The sequence below is a fragment of the Hibiscus syriacus genome, unplaced genomic scaffold (assembly GCF_006381635.1).
Source record: "Hibiscus syriacus cultivar Baekdansim isolate YM2019G1 unplaced genomic scaffold, ASM638163v2 tig00110467_pilon, whole genome shotgun sequence".
NCBI classification, from domain to species: Eukaryota; Viridiplantae; Streptophyta; class Magnoliopsida; order Malvales; family Malvaceae; genus Hibiscus; species Hibiscus syriacus.
The window spans coordinates 1022644-1049131 of record NW_024062749.1 but is presented as its reverse complement, the minus strand read 5'-3'; the positions used below and the strand labels follow the sequence as shown (position 1 = coordinate 1049131).

Sequence of the window (26488 nt, the reverse complement as noted above, 5' to 3'; positions counted from 1 at the left end):
GAAATTTGTTGCTTGATGAATCCATATCGCAGTCCATGAAGAAGAAGAAAGGTTGGCTGAAAAATGGGTGAATCAAAGATAACTTTAACAGCAAGCAAACAAAAGTAACTAGTTTCAAGATCACATGAAAAAAGTAGAACCAGTGAAGATGATCTTTTTGGCAAGTTAACACCACAGATGTAACTATGGTCAATATCTTATCTTAGTGCTCCGTTCTTGTATTTTCATATTGAATCAATTTTAACTATTGTTTTATTATATTATATTCTGTCTCTCAAAATAATAACTTGTTTAAATTGATGATGATTGATTTTAATTGAACGTGACGTGATTCGTTTTTATTATATTGATCCGATGAGATGTGTTTTCACATTGATGAGGTGAAAAAGGGAGAAATCCCTGAAGCCGAGTCATAATTCCACCCGCATTCAAATAAAAAATGCAATTGTGCTTTTAAAATATAAAGCCAAAGCAGCCTGAAATTCCTCATTATAGAATAAGACTAAGGTCCATATTATTTATATGAGTAGTCAAAACAAACCCACCCTCTCTTTTCTTTTTCCCATCATTCATAAAGTGAAAGCCAACACATAAAGCTACCATACAAACAGTCTGAAATCATTCTTTCTTGCTCTAAAAGGGATCATCACTTGCAGTTGCACACAAACATAGGAGGTTTTAATTCTCTCTCTCTCTCTCTCTGTCTGTGAAGTCATCAGAGTTTCTTTTCTTTTTATCTTCTCAAAATCAATGGATGCTGATAAATGGTCACAGGTAGCTGGATTTGTTATTATTATTTGCTGATATTCTTACGTGGTGTTGCTAGTGAAATGATTCCTCTTTTTTAGGGTTTTCAGGGTTTTGGCGTGGTGAAGCCAAGGGAAAGCACAATGGGAGGGCCAGTTCTAGAGAGAAAAACAAGGCCACCGGAGCAGTTGAATTGCCCGAGATGCAACTCAACAAACACCAAGTTTTGTTACTACAACAATTATAGCCTCACTCAGCCAAGATACTTCTGCAAGACTTGCCGGAGGTACTGGACCGAGGGAGGATCTTTAAGGAATGTGCCGGTCGGCGGCGGTTCGAGGAAGAACAAAAGATCCACGATGATATCGACACCGTCTTCAGCTTCAGCCAAAGTCTCGGATCTAAGCTCGACGAGCTTCCCTCACTTCTTGTCGTCTCAAAACCCTAAGGCACCACCAGTCCACAAAGGCCAGGACCTTAACCTGGTTTTCTCTGCTAACCAAGAGACTCATCATGGTTTGGGTTTGTCTCATTATAACGACCAGCAAAACTACTTCTGGCCTTCGGCCATGGATCTCCTTAGGGCTGGGATGGTGTCATCAAAGGGGTTGAATTCTTTCGTTCCGGCACCGACCCAAGACTCGACTGCGCTTTACTCGACTGGGTTTTCCATGCAAGACTATAAACCGACACTCAGTTTTCCGATCGATGGAGCTGAAAATAGGGCTGGTGTGGTCCATGGAGGTCAAGAGAATAATGTTGGAAGGGTTTTCTTCCCTTTTGGAGAAATAAAACCGATTTCGAGTCCTACTGGAGTTGATGATCGAAACAAGGAACAAAACAATTCAGCTGGATATTGGAATAATAATGGAGTGTTAGGTGGAGGATCATGGTAAAAGAAACGGCGACGACGAAGAAGGATCAAGGAACTGCTTCTTCCTTTATTCTTTTATTCACATGGTTGATTTGATTACTAGTAGTTAAAAGTTGTTTAGAACTAACAGATCATCATCATAGGATGCATATATAACGATGGGGTTTCTTCATTTGCTTTTGAATCTCCCCTTTCTCCCATGAACAGTGTAACAAGCAGATCGGATCAAGTTTGGGGTTTCGGTTTTCGTCAGAGTTTCTATCTTTGAATACTTTGCCTGTGGGCAGAAGAAAATTAGTGAAAATTTGTCAGAGAAAAACGTGAGTTGTTTCCATGGATTCTTCTATAACAAATCCAGAATTTTTAGTTACGCAGGTTTAGGAATGATATCGTTGAAGGATATGGTTGAAAAAAATAAGTAAATATTTTTATTTATTTTTTATTTAAATAAAATAATTATAATTAGTGGATTATATATATATATATATATATATATATATATATATATAAATCTTTTATAACCTTTTTATGATCATCCATTAAATAAAATTTTATATATTATAAGTACAATAAAGTTTGATATTTATTAATTTTAAATTGATACTTAGTATATTATACGTTAGTTAATTTTAAGTTTAATAATATAATAATATTTTAAAAAAATTATTATCAATATAAATAAAATTTAAAAAAAATATTAGAATAGAATTCATATTTTTTATTTACAATCAGTAACAATCTTATATTTATTTTAGTTAATTTTTTTATTTTAATTATATTTTCCTATTTAAACAACAATATTTTTGTAAATAAATAATATTATAAAATGAATTTATCGTTTAATATAAAACTACATTTCAAAAGTGAAAAATGTAAAATAACAATAAAACCTCAATATTTGTTTCTTTTTCAATTACACCCTTAAAGAAAAACTTTAAGAACACAATTGAAAAGAATGATAAACTTAAATAAAACGTGGAGAGTATATTTTAGGTTAACTATTGAAAAGAATAGTGATGGCTGGCCGCCTATGGAATTTGATGGATACTTTTGATTCTTTAAAAAAAAAAAAGGGTTTACCTGCTCCAACTATAAACCTCAACTAATACTATAAAATCCATTTCGATGGCGGATCTTATAGCTCAAACATTATAAGTACCCCCACACTTAATTTGGTACACAAACAGTCCATCCTCACAAGTCAATCCCCTCGTTCCTTTCTTTAATTGAACTGAATTTGTGTTCTTGTCTTCATCATAACCCAAATCTTTGTTTGTAAATTACGTCATCTTATTAAGATAAAGATTAAATTATTTGAACTGAAGAATTTTATAAATATTAAATTTATTTGAAAAAAATGGATTTAAGACTGATCGAGTTTTATAAAAGAGAGCCGAGATTATGATGAAATCGGTTTTGAAGTAAAAAAAATATTTGATCTAATCCTAACAATTACTATGATTACAATAAAATCACCCCCTTCATATATTTTGAAATGATGGTCAAAACAAATTCAAAAGAACCAATTTCAAAAGTTCAATGATACAATTGAAAATTTTAAAAGTTGTGTATCCAAAACAAAAACATGATGAAAGTTGGATGCCCAAACAAATATCAATTTTATACATTGATATAGGTAATTTAATACAAGCTCTTAAAGCACCATAGTGTGCTGATCCCAAGGATTAAGGGATAGATGGAGAGATTTGATAGTTGTAGAATTCCGTACAATCTGGTGACAGCATAGTTTTTTTGATTTAGATATGTGATATATGCAGACAAGAGCTTAGTGATATTGAGCATACATTACATTCTCTACTGTACACGTACACTCGTTAATACTCCTTCATGATCTTAGGAAAAACTTGTGGGTGCAGTCACCAAATTCACCAGAAAAAGAAAAAGAAGATCAAATCCTAAAAATGTCCTACACAAAGATGTATGTCTCTCTCTTTTAACTGAGGCGACGGAGCTGTATGACTTTATATCAGGTAAGACCGAGTATTCTAAACGGGGGGGGGGGGGGGGCTGACTCACATATCTGCATTGATTCCAAAGATCCTGACCTTGTGCATGTTGGGGAACTTAGCAATGACGAGCACGATCACTGCTAGTGTATTCAGGAAGAGCATAGGATGTTGGTAGTCTGTTGTATGGGAGGCGATCAGGTATCTGTCATAGAAACGAAAAAGGAAACAAAGAACACGGTGATTAAATGCCCAACTCAGGGAATGAAAACATCACGAATTATTCATAAACTCATGTCATGGAGGTTTACGAAAGCAGGGAGAGATTCAGGATGAGCAGTTGTTTCTATTATCTATCAAAATATTCTCTGGTTGTTAATCGGACTTCTCTAAGAAGACTATGAAAATCTGCACAGAGTTGAATATTTCTCCAAATGAATATACGAACAGTTACTATTGAGATCAATGCATCAAATTGATCTTTTATTAACATAAAACCATGTAGGTGGTGAATTGAGGAATGTTAAAACTAAATACACAATATGCTGTATCATAATCCGATCGATAACCGTTACTAAAATGCAAAAGAGTACATAGCTAACTGTTTGCACATGCACATACTTGCTCTTTGTTAAAAGCAAGACAACATGAACAGGCATTTGATGATTGAGAGGATACTTTATTGCAAATATTGCAGAAGAAAAGCCATGCATAGAACCCGGTTGAGATACTCTCTCCCGACAGGAACGTATCGTCTATGATTGGCGGGTATCCATGTTAGTTTACTAATTGTTTTCCTAGTCATCAATATAGTTCGTTACCCCAATTATGGAAACACAATAAAAGGCCGAATCATCAAACATCCAGTGCTCGAGGAAGAACATTCGCATACAGACATAAATACAGAGATACTGCTCAAGATAATAGGAAAGATCATCAGCAAGATACAGAAGAGCAGTAAAATATAAATATAGCAGACTTACAGCACAACTGGTACAACAGTTAAAAACTTTCTGTTGCGTGTTAGCTGCTTTCCGTTGTCTATCTGCTCCCACCAAGTCAAGCTATTGTAAATTCCTTGATCATCAGCAAATGGGGTTCCCTTCTTCCAGTGAAAGAAGTGGTACGTGACCTGAAATGGACAATCTTTACATTAGAAAGAAGCATAAGATCTGCCAGTTGAAAAACCTCCATTGATTTACACTAGAAATCCCCTGATTTCCTTGTTCCCCCCATCAATAAACTCAATTGAACTCCAAACAAAAAAACTTTGAACAAGCCTAGAATTCAAAAAATGGAAAAGGGTAATTTGCAGGAATAACAAGAAACCCAATTGAACATTCAATACTATGAGATAATTGAAAGAGAGAAAAGAATGAAACGTACCAGGAAATGGGCGAGATTAACGATGGTCCAAGCCATGCCAGGAGAGCAACCGAAGATGGAGAGAACAAGGAGCCAGGAGAAGAAGAGGAATAGAATATAGGTAGTCCATACACCGGGATACATAAACCAGTCGGTGTTCCGATTGAGATCCGCCGGTGGCACCGCTTCCACATAAAGATTCGCCATTTATTTTCAATGACCCACCAAATCCCCAGACGGCCCAATTCTTTGATTTGATGGAATTATATAAGGTTTCGAAGACTTCGCGTGCTGGAGTGAAGAGAAGAAGAATAGAATGATCGGAAATTAATGGAAAGTTCTCAAATTTATTTGATTAAAATTATCCAAAGCGGATAATTATTACAACACCCATTTACCAATAAAATCAACTCATTTCTATCGTGAACAAACTTTTGCTTTAGCACAACTTGTACGGCACCGTTTCACTTAACTTTTGCTTTTCTTTATTTTTGGAAACTTGCTTTAAGTAGTAAACTTGCTGTAATATATATTGGATAAACTACATTTTTTCAACTTACTTTTATCTTTATTTCTATTTTGACTACTCAACTTTAAAATTATTGATTTCACCACTTAATTGTTGAGTTCATTTTTCTGTTATTCGAGCGTTAAGTTCTAATGTAGTTTAGATTTTTTTTTGATAAACTTATACCAAAAAAATTATTGAATTTTTCTTAATATTCAAAATTTTAGAATTCTTTTGATTCATCGATGTGAAAGTGTTTTATTTCAAATTCGAACAACAAAGAGGTTAAGAATGAATAGAAAAATAATATATATCATTTTTACGGTATTGAGACTATAAATTAGATAAAGACAATATTAAAATTTTTGTTCGAGTTTTATCGATTTTGAAGAGATTTTGTGACCAACCAAGTTGAGAAAAAAGAGACAAGAATGATAAATATTTTACTACCAATTACATCATAAACGATGATAGACGATAATCAAACGATAATAAAAAAAATATCAGTCATAGAAAAATATAGATGAAATATTAGATCAATTTAATAAATGAAACTAAATAAACGCAACAATTTATAGTTACCATTACACAACTAACTGGATGATTTTTTGTGTGTGAAAATTGAATAATAAAATCAATTATTTTAAAGTTAGATGATTAAAATTAGAAATGCGATAAAAGTTTAATCACTAAATATGTAGTTAAACATTTTTATCCATTTCGTATGTGATTCAGTTGAGACTGTATTTATTTTGAGTGCGCTTTATATAAAAATAAGAATTTAAATTATATTATTATCCTTAAATTAGTGTTTTATTTTTTGTTATGTCAATTGAAGTACGTAACGTTATCAATATTATTATATTAAGGGTCCATTTGCTTAAGAAAAAATAAATTTCGTAAAATGAATTATATTTTTAAAAAAATAAATTTTGAAATCATTTTACGGTGTTCGGATGATGTATGTGAACAAATTTTCTATGGTTTGTATTTTTTTTAAAATTTATTTATTATAAATATCAAGTATAATAAATTATATTATTTATTAGAAAATAACTAATATTATGATTTTAAAAATATTCAAATAATTTTTTAATATTATTTGTCAACAATATTATTAAAATATTACTTCAAAAAGTTTATAAATAAAAATATTAAGAATATTATGTTATATTAAAATAAAAATTATAAAAAAATATTAATTAATTATTAAAATAATAATATTATATTATCAATTATATTAATTACTTATTAAATTAAGAATATTGAAATAATTTATCATATATAATTAAAATAAAATAAAATATAATATCATTTATTATTATAGTATAATTTAATATATTATTATAATACTAAAAAATATAATATTATAATATTATAATTATTAATAATAAATTTTAATAATTAATATTTTTATTAACATAATATTAAAATAGTATATTAATATTAAATATATAAAATAATATTATTTTTGAGTATTTATGATTTGAAGTAAAAATGAGGAAATCAATTTCTGAAAAATCAATTACAGGAAAACAAATAATCCCTAAGTGTCTCGGTCGTAACGATTGTTAAATATTCCTTTTAAGTGACACGTGTCACATTTATATAATTTTGAAATTTTTATTTAAATTCAAAACTTAAAATTATATATTGTTTTATAAAAAAGCCTAAAAGTTTCTCAAATCTTAAAAAGACTCAAAACTTTGAAAACTTTAATTTCAATCCCTATGTTCACATCGACTAGAGAAGTTTAACTCGTTGTTGTTGACCGAATCTCCAACTGACGACAATTCAAACCGACAACCCATAAGCCATAAATATGACGTCTCCAACAAAGGAAACGATAAAATTGAATCCCAAACGACAAACCCAAACCCCCAAAATAATGACACCTAGACGATCCGACGACACGTACGACAACAAGAGGAATGACTGTCGACAAGGAAGATGCCAAGAGTTATATTGGCGTCAACGACCATGACCGACAAAGAAGGTAAGGTTAAGGTTAGGGATTTGGAATTTTTAGGAATGTGAGGTTTTTCTTTTATAATTTTAGAAAAAAATAAGTTTTTTTTTAAATATAAATATAATAATATTTTTAAGTTTTTTATTTAAAAATTTTAAAATTACATAAATGTAACACATGGCATTTAACGGATATTTTTAACGGTCGTTACGACCGAAACATCTAAACTGATAACGTTTGTAACGATAAATACGTAGATTGACCAAAAAGAAAATTGAAGCATCACTTGAAAAAAAAATATATAATTTGAACAATTTTTTTTATATTAAACCTTATAATAATTGCACTTCTTTCAAGAGCGGAAGCAATTAGTAAATGTTACTTCATCTCAAAGCAAAAGATTATAGCCTTATCCAAAACCCAATCAAAGATTCCAATACTTCAGCTGCAGCACCATCGCAAGGTATGGTCACCTCCAGATGAGGTCATGCCACCGCGGAGCCAAAAACCGCTTACCGGCCCATCCCTTGTCAGAGTAGAAACAATGCCGAAGAACACGACCACCAGCTATCGGAGACGAAGGAACCAAGAATCCTTCAAAATCTAGAGAGCAAAGAGACGCCAAACATTCAATTCAAGTGGGCCTCATTAACATCGGTCATTATTTCACAAATGTTGTAAAAGAATAGTATTTTATAATACAATACAACAATGAACTATCCTCGACCTTAATTAATAAAAATATAACTACGGGTCGTGGTAAAAAAAACGACAGTTTCCTTTTATACTAAACTCTATTGTCTACGATTCGCAGACGCTCCAATTGTACATGACAATCAAATTCTGGGGTTTTCCCCAACAAGCTTCTTAATTCGTTGGCGCATGTGGCAGTTTTGGCAATTAATAATGAAAATCCCCCCCCCCCACCTGCTCCCACAAGCTTGTAGCCGGAGCTGTAAGGGTCGGCAAATGTAAATAGTTTATCAACGTATTCATTGCTGCAGTAAGGATCGAGTTCTTGATGCAACCTCCAAGCTTCTGACATGATCTCTCCTAGTTTATCGACGTCGGTTCATCAAAGCTTCCCTCCCGATCTTAGCTAATTCAGTGAGCCGCTTGATACTGGATATAAGAAGGTTGTCCCGTTGAAGATACCGAAGGACTACCTTTTGTAGGACTTGATGTGCTGGTCGAACCTTCACGATAATAATAAAATAAAATAAAATGATCTTCAGGTTGACAACGAAAACATTTACGAGGGAAACAAAACTGTGAGGAAGGATTAATTACTTACTTGACCGGTAAACACCACAAGCAACCGCTGCTGCAATTCTGAAATCAATTGAGGAGATGCCACAAGAGGGAAGACTTGGAGTCGCAATGGTATTCCAGGGTATCTTTTAGTGAATTTGATCCCGGGATATAAACCCCCTATCTGATCCTGCCAGCCACCACCTGTTCCCATGAGCTGCTCTAGTACTAAAACGAGTGTGGCAACATTTTCGTTGCTATCATCACCGCCGATGATCTGGAGAAGTCCTTTAACAACAGCGGCTGGTAAGATGCTAGAAGTTCCCAAGCCACTGCCCCGAGGTACGTTAGCCCATGTCCTTATTTTCAAGCCATTTGATACTAGAATGTCTTCACGAATAATTCCAGTCACCAGCAGAGCAGATTTCACAAGCCTAAAAGGATCATTTCCATCAAAGGGAGGAGTGATTGAAGTAAGCTCTTTAATATGTAACTCATTTCCAGAATCATCGGTAATCAAGACTCCGCTCGAATTTGTTGTTTCTACGATAAGAACACAGCCAGCATGCTCTAAGCTCCATGGAGGTGTATCGCTCCAGCCACCAACAAAATCTACGCAAACCGGTAACTCAAATTTTATTGTTTTTGGACAAAAAGGATGACCCAAGGAGCCAACATGGTTATTGTTTCCGGAGGCCTTAGTAGACTTGCTCCCAGAGGACTCCAACTATTGTTCTAAACCAAGGTGAAGGATGACAGGGAAATAAGCTGGCAATTGATAAATACAGAGGACAATACATACAAAAAGCCAAAATACAAAGATTTGAGCGATCCTCCAGGGACGTAATTAAACAGATTATGTTATTTAAAAACACTTCCCAAATAATACTTGAGGCAAAATCAGTTGATATTTTACCTCCAAAACCGTATCTGACTGCTGAAGCAGTTTCATCAGCAACTGCAGCCCAAACTTTGTGCTCCGACTGACAAGCTTTTGTTTCCTCTCCACATGCTCGAAGAAGATCAACTTGTACCTGATATACCCGACTTTTCGGAAGAATCTTAGAATTCTTGTCAATAAATTTGGGAGAGAGGGCCAGGAAGTCCTAGCTTATTTCGACTCCGGAAATCTCATTTTGTAGAATTTCTTCACACAACTGAGATAAATTGCGCCCTAGCATGCCGTAGTTAATGCAAGCCTTAGCAATTCCAGCTGAAAGATCAGCTCGATGATTACTGGATCCAGAGCACATTTTTGAGAAGTCAATGGATCTATGCAACTCGTCGAAACTGACTCGGGGTGATTTTCTCCAGAAGGGAAGAAAGGATTGGTTTCTTCCATCACTCAAGCCCATCAACCACATTGCCATGCTAAGCATCTCCAAGTAAGAAAGAATGGGAAATAATTTTGCATTCCACAAGCACTTATCCTGGCTGTCACTCACGCTCCATAGATCGTTTTCCTCGATTCCTAAATCATGCATTTCTCCCAAGGTTTCCCACAAAATGTCCCATCCTTGATAAGAGGATTTTTCGGGTTATCATGGATGCCGCAAAATACAATAACTGTTTCAGTACGTCCTACCAAAGGAACCTCCCAAAGACAATGGCGGTCAGGAAGCATGAACTTCACTGAACTATCAACCTTATTATCACTGTCCTTTGGAACATGAATACCGACAACTATAGTCTGGGAACCAATCTGGATTCCACCGGAAATGCTTGAGTCGTATATTAGAGAATCTTCACCGATCGAGACACCATTGTCACTTTTGCAAGAAACACCAACAGCAGATGCGGCAATGTCTGACACAGTGGTTGCCGGAATAGAACATAAGTGTCTTCGATCTACAAGTGTTGAATCCGATTCACTAAGGTGATCCAAAACTTCGCTTGAAGTTCCAAAATGTAAAAACAACAAATCATCTGTAATTGAAAAATGAAAAAGGGGTATCATGAATAAACTAAATCACATAAATATTAACAAGATGAGAAATTGAGAAATGTAGGAAGATTTCGATGCTTTGAAGACTGTTTATCATCTAACATACATGCACAATAGCTGAACATCCTTTGTTTTCCCAATTTGCCAACCAATGCTTCTCCCAAGGGGCGATGTCTTAACCAGTCATGCTTTCTAGGTACCCAAGCTGCCACAAGATCTTCATACAAACTCCTCTGCATAGAGGTTCACCCAAAGCTTCAAATGTAAGATATTCTAAACCCACATATGGAATTCAATCAATGTTTTCTTTTCAATTACCAACAGAATCTTATAGTTCAATACAGCCTGGATTGACAACAAAATTAGATGCAAATACAAGAACTAGTAGCTTGCCTCTTTTCTGCTTTTCATAAGCTTGGAAATCAACGGTTGGCAAGAACAAGCAAGCTTGACAAGCTCCACCCACGCATTACCTCTACCAGCTATAATTCCAGTGTCGAGCAATGCTCTACCGTCATCCAAGATTGCCTGATTCTTAACAAGCTCATCTACACTAGGTTTCTGAAGGAGGTTGTCAACTAAACTGACCGTGTAACTTTCCTCGAGAATCTCAGTTTTAGATGCCACAATGACACCATGGTTAGAAGCTATATCAAGAGTTATAGGCACAGTAATAATGGTGGACGCAACAGGTGGAAGAATCAAAGTGGAGGCATCAAAACATGGGAGCACATCTCCAGTCATAGTAAATATTCCACCTAAACAAGACAAAAAAGTGTATACAAACACAGATTACTACCAAAAGATTCTTTTAACTATCGACATGTTTGCTTTTTATTTTCCCTTTTACTAACTATAAAACAAAACAAAACTGAAAACCAAGGATTTCCCAGAATTTTCACCTTCGTTTTTGAAAGCTCGCCGGGCACAAGAAGCAATTGCAAGAATATGATCGAACAGCAACGGAACGGGACCGTCAGGGTTATCAGCAGCCAAGCAAGGGAGCGGCAAAAAGACTTTACCCATCGGATTCGCCCATGGAACCCTTTTAGAATCCCCCCAGCATGAAGCAACAAAACATGCTTTTTACCCATCAAACTAACACCATCTCCACAACTCCCACCGTTAATAACTTGCTCCATATGTTGAGCGAGTGCGTGAATGGCATTGAGCGTGGCAGCCCCAGATCCGATCAGTTGACCGTCGGGATCAGGCACGGCGAGGGTGATGGTGGAGGGAGCAATCCGACCCATTCGCTTGGCCCGTTTGAGCTGCCAGTCGTAGAGTCAGGCTTGTTCGGGGCTAGCGGCCGTTAAAACAATGGCGTCCCATGTGGGAACCCTAGTTGGGTGGCGCACCGACAATCTTAAATGGTACCATGATTTACGAAGGATGGCAGTTAAGTCGGATTTCCGTTTGGTTCTGGAGAATATTCTCTGTCGGTTGGGTTCCATTCGGATGATTGGGTTGTTAAATTAACGAATTACAGTGGTTTCTAGAGATAATGAGTGGAAGAATTGCCAAGTGAGAGTGGAATTAATGAAGATGGAGTGGAATATAACCAACACCTAACCGTGTTGTTTTGAAAGACAAATGAAGATGACGAGGTTTAACGATCGATCATGTGGTTTTCTGGTCTACCATGTTCCTCCTTTCCTCTGCAGTCGGATTTACGTATTTATTTATTTTATTGCAATATCAAATTTAAAAAAAAAAAAAATCAAAAGAAAAAGCACGGCTTGTGTCCGCCCGAACTCAAACCGGAGACCTTCGGTATGTTAGATCAACATGATAACCAACTACACCACAACACATACTTGAATATTCAGCTCGTCTTTCCTATTAATTATGAAATGTTTGTTTTTCTACATGTTTTCCCTTTTCAGTTTTCTTCTGGATTATCTCGACATCTTGGACTATCTCTACACGGTTATGAACATTTATTCTGTGCATGTCTTATACAAGAATTTTGTTATGTCATGTCAAAATTTATAAAAATTAGTATTTTCTATAATCTTCAAACACATTATAATTGATCTATCATAACTCAACATTTTATTTTCCTTCACAAAAAAACATAACCCTATGAGAGTTACACAATGCACACTTAATCATCTTCGTTGACCAGAAAACTATAGATATTTTTATACTGATAAATCATTAGACTTCACTTTTGATCATAAATAATCTTTTTGGGTTCTTAATTTATCAATTAAACCGTTCAATCAACCAATGAGCTAGAATTAAACTTAGGGATTGTTTGTTTACTTCAGAATGATTAAGCGCTGAATGATTCAAATATTAAATGATTCAGAGACTCTGTATGAATTAGCTCTGAATGTGACATGTTATTTGATAATGGCTCTGAATCATTCAGAATGTACTTTGATGCTAAATCATTCAAAATGCACTTTGATGTTGAATCAATCAACACTAAATTATTCATAGGTGCAAAACAAACGCGCTGAATACTGAACGGTTCAATATTCAACGCTAAATGGTTCCATTCAGAACTAAACAAACAGCCTAAAGTCTCTATGTAGACGGTGAAGATTAAAAAAATATGTTATTTTGATAATACGCCTTTTGCCTCTTGTGCATCACATGGTTTGCTATTTTCGTTTCCATTCGCTTCAACATGTACCCATTAGAGCAAGGAACCAATGTCTAGCCTAGTGGTCACTGGCCAAGGGTGACCCACGCCGTAAGATCCAAGACGCATCTTGGCTTGTTTTTAACGTGCGAGTGCTTGACAAAGTCATGGAATTACCAAATGCCTTGATAGAGTAAAGCTCAACTAGATTGAAATTTGCATCCTCATGCTGATGCTTATCCCCGAAAGTTCTAAGGAAATCCTGAGCTTCATCTTCCTCCTCATCTTTTGCTTTCTGAGTTCGTATGAATTTGGTGCAATAAAGACGTATTGTTATATTATTGTACTGCAACATAATTATTAATTAAGATGATTAGGAAACGATTACTGTCCAAATAAAGGGGAGAAAATAAAGCAAACATCATTTTATCCAAGCCATCATATATACTAATTCTACTTTGGTCTAATCTACAAATCAAGCAAACTATTAATCTCAACTAAAACCGAGTATTACTGTTAATTCTAGTTTGATCTAAGCTACAATGGTCTTCCTAAACATATAATGGGAAAGAAAAGAAAATGCTAATTCATTCTTCTACAAAACACGTTCACAGCTAGGCATAGAGCCACAAAATACTTGAGAACATTGACCCATGTGCTGAACAAAACCTTCACCATTCATCTAATGCCCTTCTATGTTCGGGACCTTCTAACAGGCGATCGACTGCAAATTCAACAAACACAACGGATATATTACATGTGGATAAATAACTAAATAATTTCAAGCATGATATAAATAATGGCTTAGAAGATCTCCAAAATAGATAATTAAACAAGAAACATAAAATATATGGCATTAATCACTACCTGCGGAGTCTGTCATACTCGGGACTCCTATGCCTCCCATAATCAGGACTCCGGTGCCTGTCATAAGCAGGACCATCATAGTGATCGTAAACAGGACTACGAGCCCTACCATAATCAGGGCTTGGTCGCCTGCGGTATGCAGGACTTCGGGACCTCCCATATGGACTGACCCCACGTCTACCATAGCCACCTCCTCTTCTAGGGCTACCATGACTGTCATCCCTCTCATCATCATCCCTTAAAGCATATTCAACAGACACAACTCTGTCCAGTAACTTGCTGTAAAGGCATACATAATACTTTATAAGCAATACCTCTGACAAAAACAATTTAGAAAGAAGAGTATATCATACCTCCTTTGTGTAGCTTCAAGGGCTTTAGTAGCTTCCTCTTGCGTAGCAAACTGCACAAACGCAAAGTTCCGCCTAATGCGAACATGAAGAACCTTCCCATATGGCTCAAAGTGTCTCATTATATCACGATCCCTAGTACGAATCGGATCAAAGTTGATAACAAACAAGGTTTTGGTGGGCCTCTGATTTGTCACTGACCTAGAACCATCACGATGTTGACCACGTTCACCCTGACAAAAAAATCACCATTTTCAGAAATTACTGCTTTCATTCCCATTAACACTCAAAAACAGCAGATGTAGAAAGGAGTAAGAGAACAATAACACACCTTAGCCCACTCCACAGACAGCCGTCGTCGATCATAGCCAAAAGGAATATTATCAAGTCCACGTATAGCATCTTCAGCATCATGTTCTTCCTCAAAATAAACGAAGGCAAATCCTGCAATATAAACTGAAATTAGTGGCACAAGTGACAGTTTGGATAATCGGTGCTATACCTGCACACTTAGTGGTACATTATCAGCCAAATCAGTGAAAGCACATGATTTATTTTCCCTTCAAGAACTAAGAAAAAATATACAACACCTGCATACATGTGAAGCAAGGGCTGATGCACATAAGGATGTAGAAGCGTTGCATGGTGAACTAAATCAAGATGGTGACATTTTAAAGGTTAAAATCCAAGTTTTCAGGTCTGATACATCATTGCAAAGCATGCTGGGCCATTCAGATAGCGGGAGTTCAGAAATAGAAGGCATGGCATGACAGAATTCAGTGATCTTCTATAATCAGTGGAAGTAGGTATGACATGATAATTTGATGGATCCCCACCAGCCAGTGAGGAGGGTGAGTAACATGATGGAGAGAAGAAAATGAAGGATGATGCCATCTGTGAGTGGCCCTTAGAAGAAGTTCCTGCGTCAAAACAAACACTTAATATGGAGGTTTACTCTAAGAAAATTGAAAGCCTAGGGGTGTGATTCTAATTTCTTCCTGGAAACTGTGATCGGATTAACAGACCTCGTCTATTTGCTGCATAACTGAAATCAGACATTCAACCCCAAAATTACCCACATGTACCATTCAACAAATCAAGGCTCTTCACCGGTGTCAATTAAGACGTTATTAAAGAAAAATACGTGAGACAAGGCAACTAGACCTCAGCTATCAGTCAAAAGGTAAAGAATTAAACGAGTTGAACTTAATTTCATGAAAAACTCAACCACTATCAACATAAGAAACAATTTAGCAAATGGGTTATGAACAGCTAACCATCAACAAACTATAAAAGGGGACGAAGCACCCCAAACAAATCATTTAGGATTCAGACAGACTTGTCTAAAGCAAAAGCAATACCGAATTAATTTAGCTAATTGAACAGTAAACTGCAACCCCAAAATGAGATACTTCATTGTTTCCATATATTACCAGATTTCATGTCAACCCGTTCGATCCTTCCATACTTAGAAAACAAACGTTCCAACTCCGACTGCCGAGTCTCGTACTCGAAGTTCCCCACAAATACAGGCCTCATTCTTCCACCGAAAGAATTGCACCTTTATCCTTAAAAGAAACCTGCAGCATAGTAAAAAAGAAGGAGATTACCACTGTTGATAGGTCGCGTTTTCCTTCCTTTTTTAGGTAACCAAAAAATATAATTCTGGAGAATACCTTGCGAAGAAGCAATAGAAGCGCTTAAACGATAACCGAAAACCCTAAACAAAGATAAAGAATGGAAATAACAGCGTAAATCCATATATAATGCGAAGCAAAGCCCTAAAAGAGTAAATTTGGAGATGATGCTGGTATGGTCCTTTTTAGCCGTTAGATTATCACACCATTCAGCATGACACAATACTAACCGTTAGATGGTTAGAGGCATAGCTTAATCGAGTTTTGATGAGCCCAGAAAGGCCTACTAGAAGACCGGTTTTTAACCCAACGAGTAAAAAGCCCATTGGCAATACAAAAATTATTTGGCCCATCTGAATGTAAGATATGTTCTAATAATAATTTGTCTCTAAATTTATATATTTATATTAATTTAATCTTAATTTAAAGTAATTAAATAAATTTAAATATTTATATTTTAAAATTATATCAATTTAATCTTAATTTATAATAATGTTACATATTACTGTCATAATATAATATTTTAATAGAAATTTGTTATTGCTTTATGATATAATGTAGTTATTCATTTATTGTTTTAATTTAATGGACTCACTTGGTTTGACAATATCATAAAAATAACTAAACTGATTAATTTATATATATATATATATATATGAATGATTATATTTATTAAATTATTATGAATTAAGATCAAATTGATAGAATATATAAATTTTAAGATTAAAAATATTATTTTATCAGGCCACATTAAGCGTTTGTTTCAATTCCAAAAGCGAAATGACCTATTTATAATAATATTTTAATTAGATGACTAAATTATAATAGAAAACAAATGAAAATTTGTAACTAAACTAATAATTGAGTGAGGTAGAATGTACTTTACCCTTTGATCTATTAATTTAACGGATTTAATCAAATTTGATTGGCATTGATTATATTATGCTATTTATCACCATTATACAAAATTCACTCATGCATTGTGTAAGTCATACATATGAAGGATGATTAAACTTACATTGGATACTGATAGAAGAAAATAAGACGCACCATTTTACAAAAGTGCATTAGTTTGTGAGTTATGTCCGAAAATATATTTTAATTATTGATACACACAACTTTACATTTAAATTAATCCATATACATTCTCTGTCCATAATGTAAACTTTACATTTACAATGCTAATGCATGTTAATCAATCATACACCAAGCCAGAGTTTGATGTTTTTGGTAGCTTATCCGCAACCAAGTTCTTGATCTTGACTTTAACAGCCCCACTAAGTTCCTGGATCCTTTTAGCAATTTCAAACAATCTGTTTTCACCAATCATCTTCTCCGATGAAATCCAAACCAGTTTAGTGTCGATCAACTCATCATAAATCCTCTCGAAATCATCCAACACTTCACTCACCATCTCCAACTTGTTCTTCTCGATCAGCATCTTCAACAAGTTAACCAGGTGCTTGTTGAACTTCCCTTTTCTGGCCAGTTCCTTCACCGCTTTTCCCTTCTCTTTATAACCCAGAAAAGGGTCATTTATCAAGGCTTGAATTTGACTGTTTCGAAATAGTTTCGAGAACTTTTGCACGTCTTGTTGGACCGAGTCAAGTGAACCGTTGCGTTGGGCTATGTCAAGAAGAGCTGCGGCGTAGCCGGTGGCCGGTTTTCGGTGGATGTGGGGGGACGAAGTGAGAGGCTGGCTGGCTAAAGAAGTGAGGTTTTTGTGAGTGAAAAGGGCGGAGAAGGTGGTTGTTTTGGTGGTGGAGAATGAAAGGGAACAGTGGGGTGACGCCGGCGGAGGAAGCTGGCGCGGTCTGTTGGGTGTTTTGAAGTGGTGAAATTCGCGAGGTGTTGAGTTGAGGTTGGTGGGTTTGAGGGTCGAAACAGAGCTTGATAGAGGGGCCATGGAGGGACGAATAGTGCTCCTGGGAATTAAGCTTGGGATTTGAAGGAGAACGATAAGATATTATAAATCTTTCTGTGGTTGAAACTTGAAAACGTAACTCCTTTCAACTCAAGAATAAATCATCTATTTGGGTTTGCCCTAATGTTATTTTCTTTTAGCTCGGGTTTGCCCTAATGTTAAAGAATTAATATAAAGGATTGTTTGCCATTAAAGAATTAAAATTATTTTTTAATAAGTTAATAGACTAAATCAGATCAAATAATGTAGAAATTAATTATAGGAATAATTCTTTTAATCTAATTTACTTTATTCATAATTTCAATATTCGAATTCCTAATTTTACTTTGAATATTATTATACAAGGAGTGGTCTAATAGGTATACTATGAATAATATACCTTTCTTGATTATAAAATTAATGAGAACTAACAATTAATGGGATATGTGCACAGGGAGAGGTCTAATATGTCCCAAATAGAACAGAAAACAACCCCACAATGTGCTCCAAATTGGTGGAATATGTGGGATCCGAGTAAAATCTCAAAGCAAAAATGAGTCAATGGGATGCTTATTTAATTTGATCCACAAGATTTTGCCGCAGAGGAACTAGCTCTGATCAAATTTTAGAAGTGGTTCTTCGTGTACTTTTAGACAACAGATATATTACGTTTTGACAGTGCGAGCTCTCGAGAACTTCTGGTCCTCGTTGACTCTCAAAGCTAGCTATGGCGACCTGTAATAATAAAGCAAACAATTGTGCCGTTTGATCTACAAGAATCCAAAGCACGAGCCAAGTACTTCCTCTAAGTCATAAACATTCCCAGCAAGTCCCCCACTCACTACGCTTTGCCCATCGCATCCATTTTCCTCACCAAACTAAAGCTTGACTGAAAAGCAGAATGAGGGTAATTACAATACCCATAAGCTTGTTAAACTAAAACTTCGATTTTTTTTCCTTCTAATGATTTCCTCTCTACATTTTTGTGTTTGATGGTAACTTTATTCAATAGATATTCAACTGGGTGCAGAGGAGATTCAATCATACCTATTAGGAATCTGGGTTAAGCTTTAAGTTTCAACAAACATTGAATATTTTCTTATTAATTCCAGTAACCGAGTACACTGCTTTATAGCATCTAACAGAAGTTTAGCACAAGTCTAGAAGCTTTGTAACTACCTCAACTGACTGCTAACAGCTCTAACAGCTCTCTTAACTAACCTTAGCTACTTAGTTCTAATATTCCCTCTACTTTCTCCTCCTCATTCAACAAGGTAACACACACATCTTAGCCCTGAACACTTCGAACGCAGTTTTGGTTAGCGGTTTGGTGAGACCATCTGCCACCTGAAAGTTTGCTAGGACATAGCTGGCACGCAAGGCTTCGGCAGTAACCTTTTCTCTAATGAAGTGGACATCCATGTCGACGTGCTTAGACTGAGCATGGTAAATCGGGTTTATGCTCATTGTGATGGAACTCGTGTTGTCACACCAGATGACTGGTTCTTCACGTTGCTTCACACCCAGGCTGACTAGCAACGCGTTGATCCAGGTCACTTCTGTAGCTGTGTCTGCAACACTACGGTATTATGCTTCCATGGTCGACCTTGAGACTGTCTTTTGTTTCTTCGAACTCCACACCAGTCAGCATCAGCAAAGGCAACGACCTTCAGTCCTGTGTCATTAGCCACAACGTGAGACCATACTCTAAGGTACCAGTCAAATACCTGAGTATACGCCTAACTGCTGCCATATGAAACTCACACGGTGCATGCATGTGTTGAGCAGCTTTGTTCACACTAAACGATATATCAGGACGGGTGTGACACACGTACAACAGTGAACCAACCAGACTTCTATACTCACGAGCATCAGTGAGTACCTGTCCTACTTCATAAAACGATCTCGATGACCCAATCATTGGTGTAGCAGCAGAATTAGCAATAAACATATATGCCCTTTCCAGTAGTTCAAGAATGTACTCCTTATGTGAAAGCACCAGTTTACCACTACTTCTTTTAACCTCAATTCCAAGGAAGAAGTTTAACTCACCTAAGTCTTTAAGTGAGAAATCTCTTTGCATGAGTTGAACCACCCTTTCTACATCTTCCTTAGACTCGCCAGTGATGATTATATCATCCACATAGACCAATACAAACGTGTAATTGCTGTTCACACACCTCACAAAAAATGAGACATCTGATACTGACTCAACAAACCCCATTTACTGAAGGCTAACCTTGAGTTTATCATGCCAATTTATGGGTGTCTGTCGAAGCCCATACAAGGCTTTATCTAGCTTGCAAACAAGAGGCGATCTATCAGCAGCAAACTCTTCGAATCCTATAGGCTGGTGCATAAGCACTTCTTCAGACAACTCTCCATTCAGAAATGCATTGTTCACATCGACTTGATGCAGAGTCCAATTCTTAGTGACAACAAGTGAAAGCACTACATTCAGAGTGGCAAATTTCACAACTGGGCTGAATGTGTCTTTAAAATCGTATCCAGGAACCTGAAAGCACCCCTTGGCAACCAACCTCGCTTTATACCTTTGAACTGACCCATCTGGATTCTTTTTTTTTTATCTTAAAGAGCCACTTGCATCCAACAATATCACGCCCTTTGGGCAAGGGAACAAGAGACCAAGTCTTGTTTTCTCGTAACGCATCCAGTTCTGCATGAATGTCTGCTTTCCAACTAGCAGATTGTAACTCAGCACGAACAATTGTTGGGACTGAATCATCAAAAAAACTGGTATACGTCTTTGGCTTAAAGACACCACACTTGCTGCGTGTGAGCATTGAGTGCCTGTTTCCAACAAGTTCACCATCGGTATGCAACTCTTGAATATGCACTGATGTAGTATGCTCACCATCTGTACGCAACTCTTGAACAGGCACTGATGTACTACCATTAACATCATTAGAGACATTGTGAATAGGACTGGGGGACTGAGCAGCAGAGTCAGCACTGTTGTCATCTGAGCTAGACCTTGATGTCCTTGACACTTCCTCATGCTCAGCTGCTGAGTCAGCTTTCATTAGGGACAAGTTTTCACTACTAGATCTCTGTCTCACACTCAATAGAGCAGAATCACCATGACGACTAAACTTTCCTACATCTGATATCACTTCTAGAGACTGAGATTACTAGCTGGTTTTGCGAGACGAGGACCCAGTGTAAGTGGTGCCTGCAAAAGAAAAGTTTAACTCATTAAATTTCACATGACGTGACATATATATTCGACCATTAGGTGCAAGGCACTAAAATCCTTTGTGATTGGGGCTATATCCAAAAAAACACATGGTTGGGATCGAAAATCGAGCTTGTGTTTTAAGAACGGCCGCAAGTGTGGGAAGCACTAGCAGCCAAACACTTTCAATGCTCCATAGTCTGGTTTATTATAAAAAACCTTCTCAAACGGTGACATCCCTTGCAACAACTTTATGGGCAACCTGTTAATCAAATGCACTGCAGTGACAACTGCATATGACCAAAAACAGATTGGCATGGATACTTGAGCAAGAAGCACAAGTGCAAGCTCAATAATGTGTCGATGTTTGCGTTCGACCACACCATTTTGTTATGATGTGTGTGGACATGTTACTCGATGCAGGATGCCTTCTTTGAGAAAATAACTCGACAAGTGCCTATATTCCCCTCCCAGTCACTTTGGACTGCCTTAATAGACAAACCAAATTGATTCTTGACCAATTGCTGAAACAACCCAAACACAGTGATGGCTTGTGCCTTGTCCTTCAATAACTACAGCCAAGAATGCCTAGTATAGGCATCAACAAAATTAACATAATATTTGAAGCCATTTTAAGTGACTGGTACATGTCCCCATAGGTCTGTAAACACAAGTTAAAAGAGGGTATCATACACTGTTTTCGAATCATGAAAAGGCAACTTATGGCTCTTTCCCATGTGGCGAGCAACACACACTTTATTCATTTCATTTGAGATATTTACATTCAAATCTTTACAAATCTTAACTAAACTCTCATGTGAAGGATGCCCCAACCGCCTGTTCCAAAGCTCATAGGAATCAAAGGATGCTTCCATGGCACTTGATTCTATAGCAACAAGGGTTGTTACTTGAGGATCAACTACAAACGAATACAAGTCATCTTCTTCTTTCCCAAGAAGTAGGACATCACAAGACTCTTCATCACGAACGCTACACTCACGTGCATGAAATTCAAAGAAGGAATTATTATCCCTAGCAAGCTTTGAAACAGACAAGAGATTCTTTGTTATCTTGGGCACATGTAGCAAATAGTAATAAGGCTCGAGAAGATGAACAAGAGTAAAACTACTAACTGCCTTAATGTCCAACGCTACTCCATCACCAACTATCAACTTACCTGGGTTGTTATAGTCATCTTTATGACTAAGAACTGCTCCATCTGGTGTGACATTGTGTGTGGCACCCGAGTCTACCACCCATTGCTCACGGGCTGCTGTTGAGATAAGTACTTGGGGGTGTGAATCAACATACGATACTTTGATTCTAGCATTGCAGCACTCGCATTCAGTAATCTTGGTTTCGCACATGGAATAATAGATATTTCTAGATTGATCCTTAGAATAACCCTTACTGCCAGCTGTGACCCCAGGAAAATCTTGGTTAAAACGATGCCAACAACTGTCTACAAGATGGCCATTTTTACCGCATAGTTGACACTGCATGTGTTGACCACGACCTCGGCCTCTTCCACCAACCTATCCACCAGAACTGACCGATGGCCGAGAGGACTTATGATCATAATAATAGCTAGAGATGGACGATTTGTTAAAACTTATCCCTTGAGCAATATTTTCACTCATTGGGAATATCTCAGATTGATCACCAAACCCAGCTAGCTGGGTTTCTGCATCCAACAACATAGTGTACACAGCATCAAGGGATAAGGATTCTCGTGTGGTGGTTATAACCGCCACAAAAGGTTGGTACTCACGAGGAAGGCCTTTCAGTATGCTGGCAATGTGTTCAGCTTGAGAGACTATACTCCCACACGACTGCAGGGCATCACACACCTCTTTTACACGCGTGATATACACTCTCATCAAATCATCTCCTTTCTTGAGATATTGTAACTTACAGTGTAAGCTGATAACACCGGTTGTGGACCTATTTCCAAAGAATTGGAGGGATGTGTTCCAGACCACTACAGCCGTTTCTGCATCCACAAACTGTGGAAGAAGCTGAGGGCTAATCGTGGAGAGTAACCACGATACAAGGGCACTGTCTTGTGCCACAAAATCCTCATACAACTCATTTGGCACAACCTCACCATCATCGTTGACCACGGTTTCAGGCGGAGACCTCACTGTTCCCATCAAGAACCGCTCAAGGCGATGGTTGCGCACCGTTAACAGAACTTGTTGCTTCCAGATGAGGAAATTTGTCTCATCAAGAACCACGTTGACCTTCTTGTTGGAGAACGCCTTAGCACTTATTGCGGAGAAGTCCATGAATGGAGACGACTCACCACTATTGAACATGACAAGCAGTAAGAACCAGTTTTCAGCAGAGGAGATCCCCTACACAGCGAGAAACACGAATATTTTCCCAGGAAAATTGGCGAATAATACCATATTAGGAATATGGGTTAAGCTTTAAGTTTCAACAAACATTGAATACTTTCTCATTAATTCAAGTAACCGAGTACACTGCTTTATAGCAGCTAACAGAAGCTTAGCACAAGTCTATAAGCTTTGTAACTACCTCAACTGACTGCTAACAACTCTAACAGCTCTCTTAACTAACCTTAGCTACTTAGTTCTAATAATACCATCCTCAATGGTTCAATTTCTTGTACACATACACATATATCATTGCACATTCTCTGTAGAACAACAGTGTTTGCTCATGAGAAAACTATCATATTTTGCGCAGATAGGTTGTCTCAAAGTGTTAAGAAGACTGATGGCATTGCGATCGACACAAATACAAAAGCTTTGCTCGAGCAGATAGCTCTGGTTGACGTGCTCGATGGAATTATAATAATTGGCACCTTTGGGTTTGATCCTTTGAAACCATCCTCGAGCAAAGAAAAAGACTGCTTAGCCGCGGAAAGTGATGACGACGAACAAGAGGAGGAAGAACAATTCTCTGATAACGGTAATTGCAATGACGACAACAATTACAGTGATGGTAATGAAGAAGAGGATCTGTCAACGATCAAAGATTAACCGGTGGTGGTTCAAAGAAACTTCAGTTAGTATGAAAAACAGAAGCAGTAGCGTGGAGAACAAAAGGAAATGCTGAATATATATTTACTACTGCTATATTGAAATAATGAACAAATACAAACTATTTATTTACACAAATAAACAAACACCTAACTGCTTCTAACCCTCCAAACCAACTCTCACAGTACATATTTCCATCAAAATCCACTGATGTTCAGCTCTTTCTACCACGGTTTCGAGGATGCATGTGAGGATAAAGGTTCATGGGGCTGCCGAGGTGTCTTGTTGATGATGAAATTAGGACTGATTTGGATGCCATTGAGAGACATTCTGGAAAGTTGAGAAGAAGAAGAAGAACACTGGCCGACCTATTCTCTGTGGACTCTGATTCCGGCATGAAAAAAGAGCCGGTCACTCTTGAAACGGATAGAAAGGGATCAGTTCGTACCAAACAGAACCTCTCTTTTCCCAAGAAACTCATTCCTCAAGTTGGAGAGGATTCAAGTACCATCAAAATGCTAAACCAAGTGAGTAATATTTTTCATAATAATCACACACCCATTTATAGATTAATTTCATTCTAACCAAGGTTTGAGTTTAATATGATTATTAGGTGATGAGGAGAATGCTGAAACGGAAGATCCATCCAGAGCTTGAAGACAAGGGTAATAAATTAAACAAGCAAAGTAGCAAGAAGGAACATGAAGCCAGTGAATCAGTTGACCTGCTTCAACAATCTCCAGGTGTATTTACAATGTTATTTCAACTTTTGAACCACAGAAAACGCTTCTCTATTCAGCCTTTCAATTTATTCTTCTTGTATTATATGTACATGTGAGGATTTGCAACTGGTTCATGTTGTACGTACTCCATGTCTCTGCATGGTTAGGTCAAGTTTGCATGGACAAGAGAGAAATTAACCGATATAAACACCGAGTTAAATCCAAATTTGGCCCATGGTAACCCCCTCGTAGGGTTGCGAATGTCTGCTGATATTTAAGATTGGTAGGGACGAATCCCCACTATCTTTTAACCATCTTTAACATTAATCATGAACGCCAACATTCTTGATCAAGTAAATAATATGAGTGTAGTATCGAGCAATTGTTGATATTGTTTTTAGCTGTTTAACTATTTCACCATTGTTGCAGGTGCTGCTACAGCTTGAGCATCGAGTTGGAGATGACTTAAGCTGCTAGAAATTAATGTTCTCTCGCGTTGTGCTTAAATTAATCATATGTTTATGGACAAGGACAGTATTTATTAATCAAGCCATCTGATCTGATTGCACGCATTTATCAATGTGACAGTTCAAATCAAAGTTATATCAACAAGATCAAATAAACGTCAACTAAAAGCACTGGCGGATCAACATGAGATTGAAGGTGGGCATTGGATTTTAAATTTTCTTCTGTTAGTAATATATTCTAATGGTTGTGTCGGCAAAACTTTCGAGATAATGTTCTGTAAAAAATTAATTCACGAGATAAAGCACTTCCAAGATTAATTGCTCAAATAAGGTGAAATCCACAGTGTTGGCCGTAGGTCGCCATGCCTTCCGGGCGACCTATTAGGTCGTCATGTCTTCCCGGCGAGCTACAAGAGATTGCATGTGCCATGCACGTCCCAACACGCTGGGCATCCGAGGCCATTCGACCGAGGCCATCCGAGAGCATCCGAGGCCATCCGAACGAGCTATGCGAGGGCATCCGAGGGCAACCGAGCGAGCTATGCGAGGGTATCCGAGGGCAACCGAGCGAGCTATGCGAGGGAATCCGAGGGAAGCCGAGCGAGGGTAGGTCGCCCGGAGTGCATGGCGACCTACAAGGTCGCCCGGAGAGCATGGCGACCTATGTGTTGGGACGTGCATGTGCCATGCAACACGTTCATTCTCTCTGTTTGAGCAAGGGTAGGTCGCCCGGAGTGCATGGCGACCTACAAGGTCGCCCGGAGTGCATGGCGACCTACGGCCAACACTGTGGATTTCACCTTATTTGAGAAATTAATCTTGGGAGTGCATTAGCTCATGAATTAATTTCTTTCAGAACATTATCTCGAAAGTTTTGCCAGTTGTGTCCATGTTAAAATTTTATTTATACCTACCTATATATAAAATTTTTATATTGTTAATATTTGTGTCCACTTTAAAAAATATTTTTAAATTCGCCATGGATAACAGACAATTCAATCTTTAAAAGAAAAAAATTAAGAAATAATAATAAATAATAACATGGAATTTGTTTAAATGGAACGATGGATATAAAAGTGAAATGTGGTGAAAGCAATGGTTCAAAGCATATGCTATGGA

At 37.0% G+C, this 26488-nt stretch overlaps 4 protein-coding genes, 2 long non-coding RNA genes and 1 pseudogene across 7 annotated transcripts; 3 read left to right on the top strand and 4 right to left on the bottom strand.

Annotated features, from left to right (window-relative positions):
• The first annotated feature begins 518 nt into the window (after nt 1-518).
• Nucleotides 519-1802, top strand: LOC120127273 (dof zinc finger protein DOF3.7-like). Its single transcript, XM_039145219.1, has 2 exons — nt 519-774; nt 849-1802. Exons 1-2 carry the CDS (start codon nt 751-753, stop codon nt 1641-1643), a joined length of 819 nt encoding a protein of 272 aa, XP_039001150.1. The 5' UTR covers nt 519-750; the 3' UTR covers nt 1644-1802.
• A 1800-nt stretch (nt 1803-3602) lies between these two features.
• On the bottom strand, nt 3603-5256 carry LOC120127277 (ORM1-like protein 1). Its single transcript, XM_039145220.1, has 3 exons — nt 4975-5256; nt 4572-4720; nt 3603-3793 (listed from the first exon to the last, which is right to left on the bottom strand). Exons 1-3 carry the CDS (start codon nt 5158-5160, stop codon nt 3655-3657), a joined length of 474 nt encoding a protein of 157 aa, XP_039001151.1. The 5' UTR covers nt 5161-5256; the 3' UTR covers nt 3603-3654.
• A 2946-nt stretch (nt 5257-8202) lies between these two features.
• LOC120127406 lies at nt 8203-12329 on the bottom strand (annotated as a pseudogene).
• A 1337-nt stretch (nt 12330-13666) lies between these two features.
• Nucleotides 13667-16186, bottom strand: LOC120127407 (serine/arginine-rich splicing factor RS31-like). 2 transcript variants are annotated; one of them, XM_039145318.1, is made up of 6 exons: nt 16113-16186; nt 15870-16016; nt 14768-14880; nt 14440-14669; nt 14087-14365; nt 13667-13943 (listed from the first exon to the last, which is right to left on the bottom strand). In XM_039145318.1, exons 2-6 carry the CDS (start codon nt 15973-15975, stop codon nt 13913-13915), a joined length of 759 nt encoding a protein of 252 aa, XP_039001249.1. In that variant the 5' UTR covers nt 15976-16016; nt 16113-16186; the 3' UTR covers nt 13667-13912. The 2 variants fall into 2 exon arrangements, with proteins under 2 accessions (XP_039001249.1, XP_039001250.1); XM_039145319.1 differs by lacking the exons at nt 15870-16016; nt 16113-16186 and adding an exon at nt 15027-15125 and having other exon boundaries at nt 13669-13943.
• LOC120127411 lies at nt 15229-24156 on the top strand. The gene is made up of 3 exons (XR_005516538.1): nt 15229-15360; nt 21372-21375; nt 24138-24156. It is a non-coding gene; the product is annotated as an uncharacterized LOC120127411 (long non-coding RNA).
• Nucleotides 17158-18078, bottom strand: LOC120127408 (ATP synthase subunit delta, chloroplastic-like). The gene has a single exon (XM_039145320.1). It carries the CDS (start codon nt 17977-17979, stop codon nt 17269-17271), a length of 711 nt encoding a protein of 236 aa, XP_039001251.1. The 5' UTR covers nt 17980-18078; the 3' UTR covers nt 17158-17268.
• A 503-nt stretch (nt 24157-24659) lies between the features above and the next one.
• Nucleotides 24660-25444, top strand: LOC120127410. Its single transcript, XR_005516537.1, has 3 exons — nt 24660-24707; nt 24794-24923; nt 25332-25444. It is a non-coding gene; the product is annotated as an uncharacterized LOC120127410 (long non-coding RNA).
• Nucleotides 25445-26488: the final 1044 nt, after the last annotated feature.

What these genes read in the sequence shown, in the direction of transcription:
- LOC120127273 (XM_039145219.1), top strand. Translation starts at nt 751, where the DNA reads ATGGATGCTGATAAATGGTCACAG. An exon ending in ATGCTGATAAATGGTCACAG is followed by an intron (nt 775 to 848) that starts GTAGCTGGATTT and finishes CCTCTTTTTTAG; the next exon opens with GGTTTTCAGGGTTTTGGCGT.
- LOC120127277 (XM_039145220.1), bottom strand. Translation starts at nt 5,160, where the DNA reads ATGGCGAATCTTTATGTGGAAGCGGTGCCACCGGCGGATCTCAATCGG. An exon ending in TTAATCTCGCCCATTTCCTG is followed by an intron (nt 4,721 to 4,974) that starts GTACGTTTCATT and finishes TGTCCATTTCAG; the next exon opens with GTCACGTACCACTTCTTTCA. An exon ending in ACTGTTGTACCAGTTGTGCT is followed by an intron (nt 3,794 to 4,571) that starts GTAAGTCTGCTA and finishes TTTCTATGACAG; the next exon opens with ATACCTGATCGCCTCCCATA.
- LOC120127408 (XM_039145320.1), bottom strand. Translation starts at nt 17,979, where the DNA reads ATGGCCCCTCTATCAAGCTCTGTTTCGACCCTCAAACCCACCAACCTC.
- LOC120127407 (XM_039145318.1), bottom strand. Translation starts at nt 15,975, where the DNA reads ATGAGGCCTGTATTTGTGGGGAACTTCGAGTACGAGACTCGGCAGTCG. An exon ending in TGTCTGTGGAGTGGGCTAAG is followed by an intron (nt 14,670 to 14,767) that starts GTGTGTTATTGT and finishes TTTTTTTGTCAG; the next exon opens with GGTGAACGTGGTCAACATCG. An exon ending in GAGTATGACAGACTCCGCAG is followed by an intron (nt 13,944 to 14,086) that starts GTAGTGATTAAT and finishes TTGAATTTGCAG; the next exon opens with TCGATCGCCTGTTAGAAGGT.